General features: G+C 50.8%; 1 protein-coding gene across 1 annotated transcript in view; it reads right to left on the bottom strand.

Moving 5' to 3' along the window:
• Window positions 1–4,150: 4,150 nt before the first annotated feature.
• The window catches only part of PDGFRB (platelet derived growth factor receptor beta), a 29,563-nt gene continuing 20,068 nt past the window's right edge, over window positions 4,151–13,645 (bottom strand). Inside the window, exons 15-23 of the mRNA XM_058848642.1 lie at window positions 13,223–13,376; window positions 12,245–12,411; window positions 11,886–12,004; window positions 11,231–11,353; window positions 9,710–9,821; window positions 9,334–9,433; window positions 9,118–9,223; window positions 8,395–8,633; window positions 4,151–7,879 (exon numbers count right to left, since the gene is read on the bottom strand). Of these exons, the coding sequence (XP_058704625.1) occupies window positions 7,729–7,879; window positions 8,395–8,633; window positions 9,118–9,223; window positions 9,334–9,433; window positions 9,710–9,821; window positions 11,231–11,353; window positions 11,886–12,004; window positions 12,245–12,411; window positions 13,223–13,376 (1,271 nt within the window). The 3' untranslated portion in view covers window positions 4,151–7,728. The remainder of the gene's footprint in view (window positions 7,880–8,394; window positions 8,634–9,117; window positions 9,224–9,333; window positions 9,434–9,709; window positions 9,822–11,230; window positions 11,354–11,885; window positions 12,005–12,244; window positions 12,412–13,222; window positions 13,377–13,645) is intronic.

Raw genomic sequence — 13,645 nt, 5'->3', positions numbered from 1 at the left:
TCTGCCAGCTGCCCCAGCTGCAGCCCCAAAAGCAGGGAGGTGACAGGAACACCACGACAAACCATGGACAGAAAGAGAAGAGTTGTTCCAAAATATCTGCACAGAGGTAGCTGCTGAATCTGCACCTGCAATGCCCTGAAAGCCTCCATAGCCTGGAGGGGAATCTCCAAAGGGGGCAGTTAGAGAGGTACCAGCAAGACAAGGTCCTGGGGCCAGGAGATGAGAGCACGGCTGACTGTGCTGGAGATGACTAAGAGTCATGGGAACGTGGAGAGCTCTTGGTTTTGGCCAGGAGGATGGCTGGAGAGAGGGAGGGAGTCCAGAGAGAAGGAATGGCAGCTTTTGGCCAAAGAACGTTTCCCCTCAGCAGTTTTTCCTGGCAGGATTCAGGGAAGAAGAACATGAATTAGAGGCAGAAGGATGCTCTGGGGGGCTCCTGCCCAGAGCTGGGGGGCTGTCAAGCAGCTGGGCCACAGGAGATGTCTGCTTGATTATTCTTTCCTCCTTTCAAGCCAAAGGGGTTTTTTAAAGGATGTTTGTTTCCCTCCTTCTTCTTTTTAAGTTTTTTTTTTTTTTTTTTTTTCCAGGAACAAATGCCAGCTCAAAGAGAACTGACTCACCAATGTGAATAAGTATTAAACCAGACAGGTTTAATAGAGAGAAAGGAAACAATCTCTCAGCCTTCCTTCCTCTCTTTGAGGGGGCCCCTTGCAGAGTATCTCTGATGGCAGTGATCCCCAGGTGACAGCCTGGACACATGGGTCCCCAGCCTGAGCTGGGCACACCTGGGGGTGCTCACTGGGACAAACTTGGGGTTCCTCCCTCCTGTGTGTCCCTCTCTTCCTCCTGCAGGTTGCACCCCAAATCTTATGTGCAAGCAGCAGCTCAGCCACAGGAGTGCAGGTGGAACTCATGTGCCCAGGCAGCTCTGAGCACAGGCCAGGGATGCTCTCAGAGAGGCTGCAACCTTACTTTGAACAACTTGAAGCCCAGGAATATCTGTGGAGGCCCTGGTGGTTGTGAAAGATGGGATGAAAGTTGCTCATTGGCTGGTAGACGGGCTGGGGAAGGGGGAATGGAGGCTGCTGTGAGTCCTGCTTGGGAGCACTGGGAGCTCAGGCTTCTTTCCCAGGCTGGGAGCCCTATGGGAGCCCAGCACTGAGCACAGCTGGCCATGGTGCCGTGGTGCCCTTCCTGCCTGAACTGCCCTGCAGCAGTTTGGGGACACACGTGGATCACCTGTGTCCTGTTGGTACTCAGCTGCTGTCACAGCTACAGGGTTTGTCACTGCAGTGTCTCTGCTTTTCTCAGCTCTTCCATGGGGTGTCTGTCTCATCACTGGAGAGGAGACTTGTTTTGGGGTGGGGGAAATGCCTGCTGGGGGCCTACGTGTTGGCCTGCTCATTTCCAGCCTCATGACCCTTCTCCAGCACATCCTGACATGCAAAAGATCTGCTAGGTGGGGATCAGTGGGAGCCTGCAGGATCCAGGGCTGAGGTCTGTCAGTTCCCCCTCTCTGCTTCCCCCCAAGCTTTTGCAGCCTCTCTGGACAAAAGGGGATTTTTTTTTTTTCTCCCTGCTGATTCAGCTCCTGGAGAAAAATGCCCTGACTGAGCTGTGCCAGGTGACTCAGAGCATATCTGGGGACAATCAGCCTGAGCTGGTCAGGGAGACTGCAAACCTCCATTATGGAAAAATGAGCAAAGGCAGGAACCCAGGACAGGCCGTGCTGGAAAGAGAAGCCTTGCTGGAACTTAGACCTGCTTGTGCTGCACTCCATGCCTTGGACCTTTGGGTACACAGGGAGTTTCCAGGAGCTGAAGGAGGCACAACTGTTGCCAGTGGAGGCTGAATCATGTAGCCAGAAAAAGGGTCAGCACTGATATGTTTGAACCAAAAGCCTCTCTTTGCAGCAACCCTGGGCATTCCAAGCCCATGGCTCAGAGCAGATGCAACATCCCTTCTCTGCAGCTTGAGATGAATTTTGGAGGAGCAGTTAAATTTGAGCTAGAGAAAGGAGAAAAGGTGCCTGTCTCTGACATGGCTGGGCGACCTCAGTGCTCTGGAAAGGTGGCTGGCGAGCAGAGTGACATGTGGGTTTGAGAGAGTGGTGGTGTGGGGAGCCAGGATTTTGGAGTTGCATCTTTTGAGGGTATCAGCAAATTCCGCATCCTAGAGGGAAGGGAGGAGAGCTGCCCATGGGATGCCCTGTGTGCTGCAGTGTGGCTCCTGCTGGTACCCTGCCCTATTGCTGTCTCCAGGCCCTCCCACTGCCCTGAGCTATTAAACTATGTGGGAAAATCAGTGCTGTGGTATCTGCCATCTCCTTCAGGCCAGCCACTGTTCAGTTTGTCATTTCTCCTGCATCCTCACCCTGATCTGAGCACAGACCCAACAATGCTCTGAGGAGCCAAGTCCTTAGCTGGGACTGCTGGCCCAAACCCCAGGCAGTGGGGATATACATGAGAAGCATTCCTGGTATCCTTCCCTCTACCCACAAGCTGCACAGTTACCAGAGAGATGGGGCAGATCCTGCCCCTTTTCCTTACCCTGTCTCTGGGCTCGGCTGCTCCTTGCAGTGCTTCTCCCTGCCTGGCTCCCAGCTTGGCTTTCACTAAGCACTGGGGTCATGCACAGTGTATTAACATGCTTAGCCCTCACCCACCACAGGGTTAAGCTGTGTTCCCAGCCCCATCTGAGTGGGAGCAACCAAAAGCAGGCAAATAAAGGAAGAGATGGGACTTTGCAAAATGAAAAACACCTTTATTTTTAAACTCTTTCTTTAAAAACATATTTGTAAAAGTTTACAGCATAAAAATAATATCTCATGGCTATAAATGTGACATAGTACAAATCCTACAAATACAACTGTAAACCTAGAAAAATGTTAACTCTTTGGTACCTTAGTCTGAACTCTGTTTTTTCCTTCACCCTCATACTGATTTTGACAGAGAGCATGGAGATAGGTGCTGCTGCTGCTGTTCAGAAAGGCTGCAGAGGAACAGTGTGATGCCAGCAAGCCAGCACAGCAGGATGGGGAGAGGGCACACTTTGGGCAAGATTTGCAGTTCTGGTTGCAATCAGTCCATGAAGGAGGAAAGAAGAGGAGTGATGGGACACTGCAGGCCTCCCAGCACAAGCTGGTTTCCCTGCCTCCTCCCACCCCAGGCAAGAGTCATCTCTCCAAAAGGCTGCTGGAGCAGTTCCCCCACCTTTGCCAAAGCCAACTAGAATCCACCTTGGCATTTCGCAGAGGCCTCAGGTCTCCAGGTGAAACATGGGAACGATGCTGGTAGCCCAGCAACCTGTGTGAACCCTATGAAAACTTATTCTCAGCAATATCTGGCCTGCTTTGGGCAAGTCCTGCAGACAACATGGTGCCTCCACTGTTACAGTCAGCACTGGCCACTCAGCATCCAGGCAGGGCTGGGATCTGCTGCAGGAATGACCTTTGTGGCCCTGGAGCTGCCCAGTGCTCAGGGAGGACCTGCAGCTGCCCTGGCTGCTCTCTGCCTGCGCAACCACCCGAGGCAAAGGATGCCAAAAGGTTACTGAGGGTCACCTAAGGGCAACCTTTGTGTTCTCCAAGTGGGGGCACAACCAGGCTGCTTCCAGGCTCCCTGATCATCCTGGAACCTGAGCTAAGCACTGAGCCCAAGCAGGGCTCTTTCTTGCACTTGTGCGTTGGAACAGGAGGTTTGTCTCCTTAGCACCCTGTGAAATCCCCTTCTCCAGATCTGCCAGCTTTGCACAGACCTTGGGCTTCCTCACAGGCAAACCCTAAGTGCTCTGTGCCCTTTATTTGTGGTGCTGCCTCTCCCTCAGCCCAGAGCCCTGACTGGGAAGAAAGAGAAGAGCTGCTTCTCACTTCTGGCTGACTTCCCCTGGCTGCACATCTGCACTGCACTTCTGCCCCCCATCCCCGTGGGACCCTGTCACAGTCCCCTTGGCAGGTGAACAGAGACAATTTAGTTACAAGTAAAGTCCACTGTGCTCTAGATTTCTTAACACAACACAAACAAACACTGAACGTGACACTCGCGCTTAGAAAATAACACACTCAAACTGAGAAGGACAAAAGGATTAAAACCTGTGCACACATCAGTCTGAGGAACACCTTAAATGTGGAAAGAGACACCAGAGTGCTGCATTAGTTTCTGGGATACATGTATGAAATAGTGACTGGCAGTAGGATTATGCATATACTGGTTCTGATAACAATGTAAGAGCCGTAGAGTAAAATATAATCTACAAATAAAAAGATATTGCACTAGAGATGGGCCCAAGCTGTGGCATGTGCCCCTTCATGGTGGGAGGGCTCAGTTTGGGTCCACCTCTAAACACAAAAACACACCCAAACAAAAATACTGATCGTCAAAACAGAAACCCCAGTGGGACCAGTTCCCTTCAGAGTCTCACTGGAGAAATTATGGCTACAAAACTGATGGGCCCAGAACAGCCAAACATTTCTCCTGGCCCTCACCTGCCCGGCCATGCAGGGACTGGAAGGCAGGCAGCAGAGAGAGAGGGAGTGTGGGGCTGGATCTGTCATTCCCAGCTCTGCCAAGCCCTCTCTTTGAGGGATGCTTAGCAAAATATGTTGGCTTTGTCCAGCTGCCAGCTTTTCCCTGGCTGAGAAGGTCTGGTCACTGCAACTTGATAAAGGTGCTGTGAGAGGTTGAGTAAGGACAGGAAAATACCACGAAGTGCAAGACTCAGCCCTGAAAATCACAGAGCCAAGGGCAAGTATTTGGTCATATTCCTCTGGAGTGCAGAAATGTACCATTTTGCAAAGAGTCTGGCGTACCTACTATAAAAAGGAATAGGGAGGTGGGGGTAGCATCCCATCAGCAGGCAGAACAGATTTTGTTGAAATAATAATTGCAGTGAATCTACAAATAGGACAAAATGCAATAGGCATTCAAATGTAGCTAATACCCAGCTAATAGGCCAGGATACCTGAGCTCCCCCAGCAGGGAGATCTCCTCTTTCAGGACTGTGGAAACTATTTGATGGTGGGAAATTAGTAATTTAATTAGCAATTAAATCTGTAAAAGATGAAGTACAGAACAGGAATTTTGAAATAAGCAAATGGCCAAAGGGAAAGTGAGAAGGTGCTAATTGATGAGGAAATCTTTGGGCTGGATGGAGGTAGTAAAAGTAGCTCTCTCAGTTTGTTCTTGTTGCTAGAAGTATCTAATATTTTTATTAGTCAGTCCAGCCCAAAAAAACCAGTTTGTTAACAAAATTTGCTGATGACCCAATGTCTGGAACAGCAGGGAGTAGCCTGGTTAGAAATGCTGGAAGTGTAGAAAGACGTAGGTGCCTAGATTGGTCAGAGGATGACTCTAAGCTCTCAGTATGTTGTGGCTGGGAAAAAGCCAATATTATCCAAAGCTACACCAGGCAAGTTGAGACCAGCACAGGCCAGAACTATTAATGCCCTGTGTGAGGGCTAGGCTGGACCTCACCTGGAGTACTGGGTACTTCTGGTCACCTTTGATAGAGAAGGATGAATTAAAAATGGAGCTGGTGCAGACAGGGGCTATTAGGATAATCTGATGTGCCATCCTATGGGCTCAAGTTGCAGTGACACAGATCCTTACCAAGCACCTTACACATTAAAAAAAAATCAAGTTGATCTGACCCAAAGGATCTCATAAATTATTGCTTCTCTGCAGTGAGAATCATTTAATGAACTGTGGCCATAGGACATTCTCCTTCATTACAAGCAGGAGGAACAGAGGATGGAAAAACAGTTGTCATTCACAGTATGTTTCCTATGGATGGTGGGGAATCTGACCACATAGGCTGAAAATATCCTCTGCTGGCTGCCAATAAAAGTGCTATTTCTTATGTTCACATTTTACCAAGGACATCAGCCCACAAAACACCTACTCCTCCTTTAGCTGCACTGGAATGGTAGAAAACTTGAAACAGAAGCTGTTTTGCTGGAGATTGCTGGCAGAAGTTCCATATTTTGAAAAAGAAAAATAAATTCTCAGTGGCTTTGAGGTGGCAGAAGCCCAGCAAGATGCTGACTGAATTTCTGATTTTGTAAACCTGCCTGTGCAGCTCCTGTAGGATGCACAGAGAGACGGGCATGAGTAGGGCAATGAAGAGTTAATGAGAGCAGGGGACATGCAGAGAACAGAGCTCTGTGTGAAGTGAAACTCATTTCAGAGAAAAACCTGCTGTCTTCTGTGGTGTCAGACCTGTGGTTTTGGGGGTCCAGCTTTCATCTCTGCAGTGGTGGGGTTCACAACTGATTTCCAATGCCTGTTGTTCCTCCTGCTTTGAGTCTGCTCATTCAAATGCCAGCTGAGAGCAAAAGAAGCCCCTGACCCATCTGTGAGAAGTGGGGAAGGAGGTGAGAAGCAGGGGTAAGGTCTAGGCCTGCTTAGTTTTCAAAACACTCTCCAAGAGAGAGGAATCCTCCCCAGTTCCTCTTACCCTCCTTGGTTCCCTGTGACATTTCACAGCCCTGGCAAGCTACAAGTGGCTCCGCCTGACCCCAGAAGGTGGCAGGGTGTAAGATACAGTTCAGCTGTGACCAAGGAGCTTCCCAGACTCCCTCTCTTTCTTTGGTGCTATCCCTGGGTTGGTGTTCTGGCATCCTTATTTCTGCCCATAATCTTGCTGTGACTCAGGAGGGAATGGTGAGTCCTCCCATCCAGAGGAAGGGTGTTTGGGTGAACAGTTTATCAAAGGTGAGCCTTTTCTTCACAAAGACAAGGCACAAGGATTCTGCAGCTGGCGTGGTTATATGATTTCCCAGCAGATGAGCTGGGTGTAGTGGCAGTAGATTAATGAATAACCATATTGCTTCCTTATACTGGCCCTGGCTAGTGTATTAATATATTTGTTCCCTTTAAATCTTCAATGGAGAATAATTAGCTTAGTGTCCACACAGACAACACGAACAACAGTTACTGCCCTCTTTGCTTCTATAACCAAGTCATTGTGAGGGCATTTGGAGCTCCTGGCATGTCCCAGGGGCTCCTGGTGCCATGCTGGGCACAAAAGGGTGTGACAGCCTCCAGGTGAATGCAGAGCTGTGCCCCAGAGCTGTGAGTACCTGTAGTGCTTGTGATGCTCTGTCCACCACAGAAGTGCTGTCAAGTGAGGAGACACTGGCTGGCCTCTTCAGGACTTGACTGTGCTTGGGGGAGAATCCAATGTACTCCTGACCTCCAGCAGCTGAAGGTTGGTGTTACAGGTTCTCTACACCCCAACAATGGGCTCCAGGTGGATTTTCTGTCCCAGTGGTATTTCACAGAACCACGGTGTGGCTGCTGCTGAGACCATCAGGGAAGTGCTGGTGCAAAGGAGATGAAACTCCTTGCCATGGAGGAGGAAGAGGCTGGAGTATCATCTTAGCAAATGCAGAGTGGTGTCTTGTGGAGATCCAACCCATGTCTTCCACTTGAGAAGATGTTGGTCTGTGAGATGTCTCCCTCCTGCAGTGGTTTGATCACTGAGGAGGATGTGGCAGTGATATTGAGGGTTTCTGGCACTGAGCCACCTCGTTTTTAAGGGGGAAGGGCATGGCAATGGGGAAAAGTCCTTAATTCCCCACCCAGCACTGGGAGACAGGAGGGAAGGAGGACTGCTGGGACAGGAGGGGATGTCCTGATGTACAAGCGCAAACATGGCTCTCTGTGACATCTGGGTCAGCCCCTCAAGCTGGCCTCTCCATGAGGAGATGCAAAGTCATCCCAGCTGTGACTACAGGAAACTCTCCTCCACCTCTTGGTGTCCTGTGGTTGGCTCCTGGCAGCCTGGTTGTGGGTCAGATTCCTGCTCCTCGTCCTCCCTGAGGCCCAGAGGTCTGTCACAGGATATTGTAGATGATGTGTTGGCCTCGTTCAGCACAGAGCTGAAGGGAGACAAGAGGGAGAGAGAAATGAGTGTCTTGTCCCAGGCCTCCTGGTGGGAGAGGATTCCCAGAAACTGAGAAGTGTGTTGAGTTCCCAGGAGCCCCACTCTATCTGAGTAGCTTCCCACAGTGGAACAGACCATATCAGACCATATGAAGGGTCTACTCAGCCTTCAAACACAACACACAGCTGGCTGGGCTCTACAGAACGTGGTTCCCTGTGTGCTCTCCTCCCTGTGCGTGGGGCTGCTTGTCCTCAGCTGTGCAGGCTGATGTGCAGGGATGTGACATTATGCCCTACCTTAGTTCATGTCCCAGCTCCTCTGGTTCATCTCCATCCCTGTGGGCTCATGCAGGTCACAGCACCTCAGATGGGGTGACACTGCCCTCCTTCTCTCCCAGTATATCCACCCCTAGTCTGTACCTCAACAGAGCATCCCCATTTCCTCTTGAGGTCCCTGTTTCAGACCTGGACAGTTGGGGGAAAGGCCAACACTCAGAAGCAATGTTTTTACCTGGCCCGGCTGATGGAGGTCTCCTGAGGGAGGTCACAGTTTGCCTCAGGTTTGGGGTCGGGAAGAGGGATGATATAATCATTCTCTCCCCCGTTCTGGTGCACGGCTGTGTAGAGGATGCTGCTGCTGGGGGAGCTGGCAGCAGGGCGGGCGTTGTTCAGAACAGGAATGGTGGGTCTTGTGCGGACAACAGCGGGGTGGTCACTCTTCATGAACTCTTCATCCACCTGCTGGTACCTCTGCTCCCACAGGGCAGGTTACCAAAGAAAGGGAAGGTCTGGTGAGTGGGGAGAATGTACCTGAGTCGTGTTTCCTTCTCCTGCCTGCCAGGGTTTTCCTTGAGGGGCTGGCATATTCTAGCTGGGTCCAGCTGCCCTTACCCCAATAAAGATAGGCCATGAACCCTTCGTAAGGGAGAGATCAGTGGCACAACTGCACAGCTCCAAAGTCCCAAACAGTTGGAGGCAGGATTTTGATCTCCTGCCAGCTCTGATTTCCACAGTTGCTGAGTTACCAGCTGCCTGTCTGGCAAGGCAGTTGTCTCGGCAACGTTCCTGGGGTGCCCAAACCACCTTCACTGGCTGCTCCAACTAACGCAGCCTTGGTCACAGCAGAATCCTCTGGCACTGCAGCACTAAACATGGTCTCCAAACCCTCACTGGGGGCCCTCACCAAGGCACTGACCCTCTTCTGTCCCTCCAGCACAGGGTTTTCTGGATGTACCTTTCTGTAGCAATCCACCAGGAGGCTCCCCATAAGCACCACCAGCTGTGAGAAGGATGGCCTGATCTCAAACTTCTCCTCCCAGCACTTCTGCATGATGTTGTAGCTGCCAAGAGGGAAGGGAGATGACTGAGTTAGCAGGTGAGGAAAACAGGTAGAAATGCTTCTGTGGTGTGTAGAGCACATCCAGGGTGAGCACATGTTGACAGCACTCACATTTCATCAGAGGCATGGGTGGGTTTGGACATCCGATAGCCACGTTTGATGGCGTTGTAGAACTGCTCATTCATAGGCAGCTCAGGGTATGGAGTCCCTCCTGGGGGTAAATGGAGAGCAGGAATTAGGCTGCAGGATTGTCTGCCACCCTCCAGCCAACATGCACTTCACACCAAGGTTTTCTTGTTTCTTTACCTTTCATCTCACTTCCAAATGCAACGTGAGCATGGGGAAGAAGGAGAGAGGGAATGAAGTGCTACTCTGACTGGTAAAGTAGGGACTTGAAGGTTAGAAATGCATTTTTATTGTTTTTGAAGGGGTCCAGCTAACATGTTATCAGAACTACAGACACCACCATGATCTCCAGGGCACTTACCTAGAGTGAATATCTCCCAAAGAAGAATCCCAAAAGACCACACATCACTCAGGGTGGTGTAGAGGTTGTTGAAGATGCTCTCTGGAGCCATCCACTTGAGGGGCAAGAAAGTCTAAGAAAGAATCAAAAATGAAACAAGAAGAGAGTCAGCTGTACCCACAGCACTTGTTTCAAGGTAAGAGCTTGACACTCAAATTACAAACACAGAAGACCCTTCAGATCTGTCAGTGAGTCCAACACATCTGCTGACACCTGCTGTCAGTCTGTTCTGGGAGGGACCTGCTGCCTCTTTCTTTGTTCAGAACAGACCCAGTAGGCAGGAGGAAAGAATGGATGTGTTGTACCCATTTCCATCACAGCCTGCCATGATGAATGCACACATATCCCAGTGTGTGTTCTCTGTTCCCTCTCTCTTGAGGAGGCCACTGACCAAAGACTCTTGAAGAGAGTACAGGCCTATCTGAATTTGGAAACCTGAGACCAGGCTGGAGAAGGCTAAGGGATGACCAGAAAAGAGCCAAAGGATACATCCAGCTTCTTTTCTGTTCTTACCCACACAGAGTAATAAAATAGAAAGCCTCACTTGACCAGCTTGTAGGCAGCACTGGCTGTGATGCTTCTGGGATTTGCTTGCACAATGAATACCAAAATAATCTCCAGGAAGGATTGCAATGGGGCTCAGTTTCATTTCCCATTTTGGACAGGAAACCAGCTATGTCAAGGCTGGACTAAAAACCCCAACCCCTCTGGGAGAGGGTCCCCCTGACCAAGCTCTGAGTACCTGTTTGAGAGCACATGGGAGAAAGCATGAGAGAAGTTAAGTAGTTCGCAGATTAGATAAAGATTGTGGTTTAAGGCACCTATCTCTATTCTCAGCTCCCCCAGCCTCAGTTTCTCTGGGAATTACATGGCCTGCTGTGCTTGGGATTGGAGATTCACAAATGCCTCAGGGCTGGAGTGGATAGGTTGTTGTTGAAATCACAGGGAAATGCTTTCTGGCAAAGCTCAATTACAGCCTTATCCTCTCCTGCCTTGAAAGATTTGAGACATCTCTCTGGAAAGAAGCTGCTTGCAAGAAGACACTTCTTCTTAACTTGTGGTCTAGTGGTTAGAGCGGAATCCTGTGAATCTCTTCCCAGAGTGGCCAGTGAGTCACTACAGCCCTACCAAGCTGCCTAACCTTGCCCTCCTCCTTCCTGAAGCTCAGGAACACACTCAGTGCTGGCACAATGCAGCACTGCTGCCATGACTGGGACTATGTCCAGGAGATAATCCTGAGTTTTGCTACTGCTCAGATTCTTCTGTAAAGAGCCAGGAGATGTGGGCATGCAATTCTGCCACTTCAGTGTGCAGAGAAAATGAAGTGAAGGATGGTTGGCTATTGATGTCATCTCCTGGGAGTCCTGCCCTGTCACCACCTCTGGGCACACTGATGGACAGATGGCTCACAGGGGGACTATGTAGGGGGTGCCAGGCCCAGAGCCCTGGGAAGAAGGAGCTTGCAAGGCTCCTGGTACTCACACTGCCTTTGGAGATATAGTTGGAATCCCTCATGATGTCCCTCGCCAGGCCAAAGTCACAGATCTTCACCAGCTTCCCCTCACAGATGAGGACATTCCTGGCAGCCAGGTCACGGTGCACACACTGCAGGGGGGACACAGAGCACTGTCACTGCCAGGGGCTTCAGGTGTCTCCTTCACCTCTAGGGACAATCTTGGCTCAACCACTAGCAGAGCTACCACATTTTTGCTGAGTCCTGGGGTGCTCAGAGCATGCAGTGCAACAAGGGTGTCTAGGAAGAGTAGTTGCTCTGCTGCAGGGTGCCTTGAGCTTTAGCTCCCTGTACACTGTTTGGTCATCCCAGTAAATAGAGATGAGATAATGCCACAGCTGTGCTGAACAAGGCTCAGGAGGAGCACAGAGTCAGGGAATTTGAGGTCTGAAGCTCAGGGTGAGCCAGGGTTAGCTGTCACATGCAAATATAGTCACACTGATCTCCAGGACTGTGTTTCCAAAGGGAAGTGGTCAGCGGCTCCTCAATTGCACGGCCACTTATCCCACAAGGAGTTTGGCATGGACAGAGGGGCAGTGGGAGGAAGCTGACCACAGGACATGGCAGAAAACTCACTGCTGGCCACCACCACTACACACTCCACAGACCAGGCAGCATACATACATTTTTTGAAGCCAGGAACTCCATCCCATTGGCCACCTGGAAGCTGAAGCCCACCAAGTCCATGTAGCTGAGGAGTGGAGACTCATTTATCAGCGTCATCCGGTCTGTCCTTTCTGGAGCTGGAGGGCAAGCAGAGATGGATGTTGGTGTTACCCAGAACACTAGTGGGAGGTGAGCCTCCCACTATTGGAAGGACACACTGGGGAATGCTCTGCCTCCAGCAACAAAGGGACAGAGCCAGGAGCTCTCACTGTGAGGACATCTGCCACTGCTGCTGGATGAGTCCCAGAAGTGATTTTGCAAGCAAAGGCATCCAGCACCCAAAGCAGCTCTCCCTCCTGCTGTGGCCAAGCTGTTACCTGAGGGGGAGTAGCTGTCCAGCTCATAGGGGGTGCCATAGTTAGAGGACTCAATGTCAGCATACTTGACTTCACCCTTCATGTCAGACATGGGCACATAGTCCAGGGAGTCATCCTTGCTCATGTCCATGTAGCCACCGTCACTCTCGACAGACATGGAGAGGTGGCTGTGGGGGGAAGCAAAGAGGCTGCTCAGATCCAGAGGAGAGAGAGGAGAGGAGAGGAGAAGACATGAGGGCTGGGGGCAATGATTTGTGAGTCTGAAATTCCCAGTCCCTCAGCCCTGGCACTGAAATGTTCCACACAGCCAGGAAAGAAGCCCTGCATCATGGGTGAAGTGGTGTCCAAATGGTGCTTAGGAAGATCTCAGCTGCCTTCAGGCAAAAAGGGCAGGGGGGAGCTGTAACACTGCTCTATTTTATTATTGTTTTGGTGTGTTGGAAGGAAACGCTGCTTTCTAGCTTCCCTGGGGACCATTTTTCTGTGCTGCTGTGCCTGCATCCCTTACAGCTGGCAACCAGATAAAGGACCATTTCCCTTTCCTTGTAGCACTTTTCCCTTAGGCTCGGTACCAACTCAACCTGCCCTGGAAATGCAGAGCTGAGATCTCCAGTGTTTAAGACACGCTGGAAAACCCTGTGTCTCTGTACTCAGTGTGTGGCTGTGGTTATGCTAATAAAATTAATGATGCCAGGAAATATTCCCAACTGGCATGGAGAAGCTGGCATGTGTGCTGGCAAACTCAGGCTCCAGGACACAGAGTTTGCTAACTCCTCACTGTCAGGAGCTGCTTGGAGGTCACTGGTTGGCACATGGGCTGGTCTAACAAGGCAACACAGGATCCAGCTGTGCCCCAGTGCTGGGCCAGTGCTTATTTCACAGTTCTAAAAATGCAGGATCCTTCCTGGGAGTACCAGCCTCCCTGGTGGGGCTAGGATGGGGTAGGCAGGGAGGAGGAGAGAGCTGCTTTCCTGGTACCTGTGCACATGGTCCTCCTTGGGGGTGTTCCCGTAGAGCTCTGCCTCTCGCCGTGCCTTCTCCCCGTAGGACTGCAGGAAGGTGTGCTTGTTGCGGTGCAGGTAATCCACCAGGTCCCCGTAGCGGCAGTACTCAGTGATGATGTAGATGGGTCCTGGTGGGACAGAACACCTGCATCAGCCCTGCCCTGGCCACTGTGGCCGTGAATTTCACAAGGATATTACCAGACAACAGGCTGTCTAGGCAGGGCCAAAGGGAAGAGCCACCTTTCTGGTACTGAGCATTTTTTGGCATTTGAAATTTGTGTTTGTGGAGGGAGGTGACACAGATACGTGCCTTCCCAGTTTCAATCAGGTTGGAAGAAAGGTGTTCAGAGTCCCACAAGGCTTTCTCAGGAGAAGGATGAATCATTTGGAACCAGAG

Source organism: Poecile atricapillus, chromosome 13 (genome assembly GCF_030490865.1).
Source record: "Poecile atricapillus isolate bPoeAtr1 chromosome 13, bPoeAtr1.hap1, whole genome shotgun sequence".
NCBI lineage: Eukaryota > Metazoa > Chordata > Aves > Passeriformes > Paridae > Poecile > Poecile atricapillus.
The sequence above is the reverse complement of the archived record's forward strand: the minus strand, read 5'-3'. Positions and strand labels throughout refer to the sequence as shown.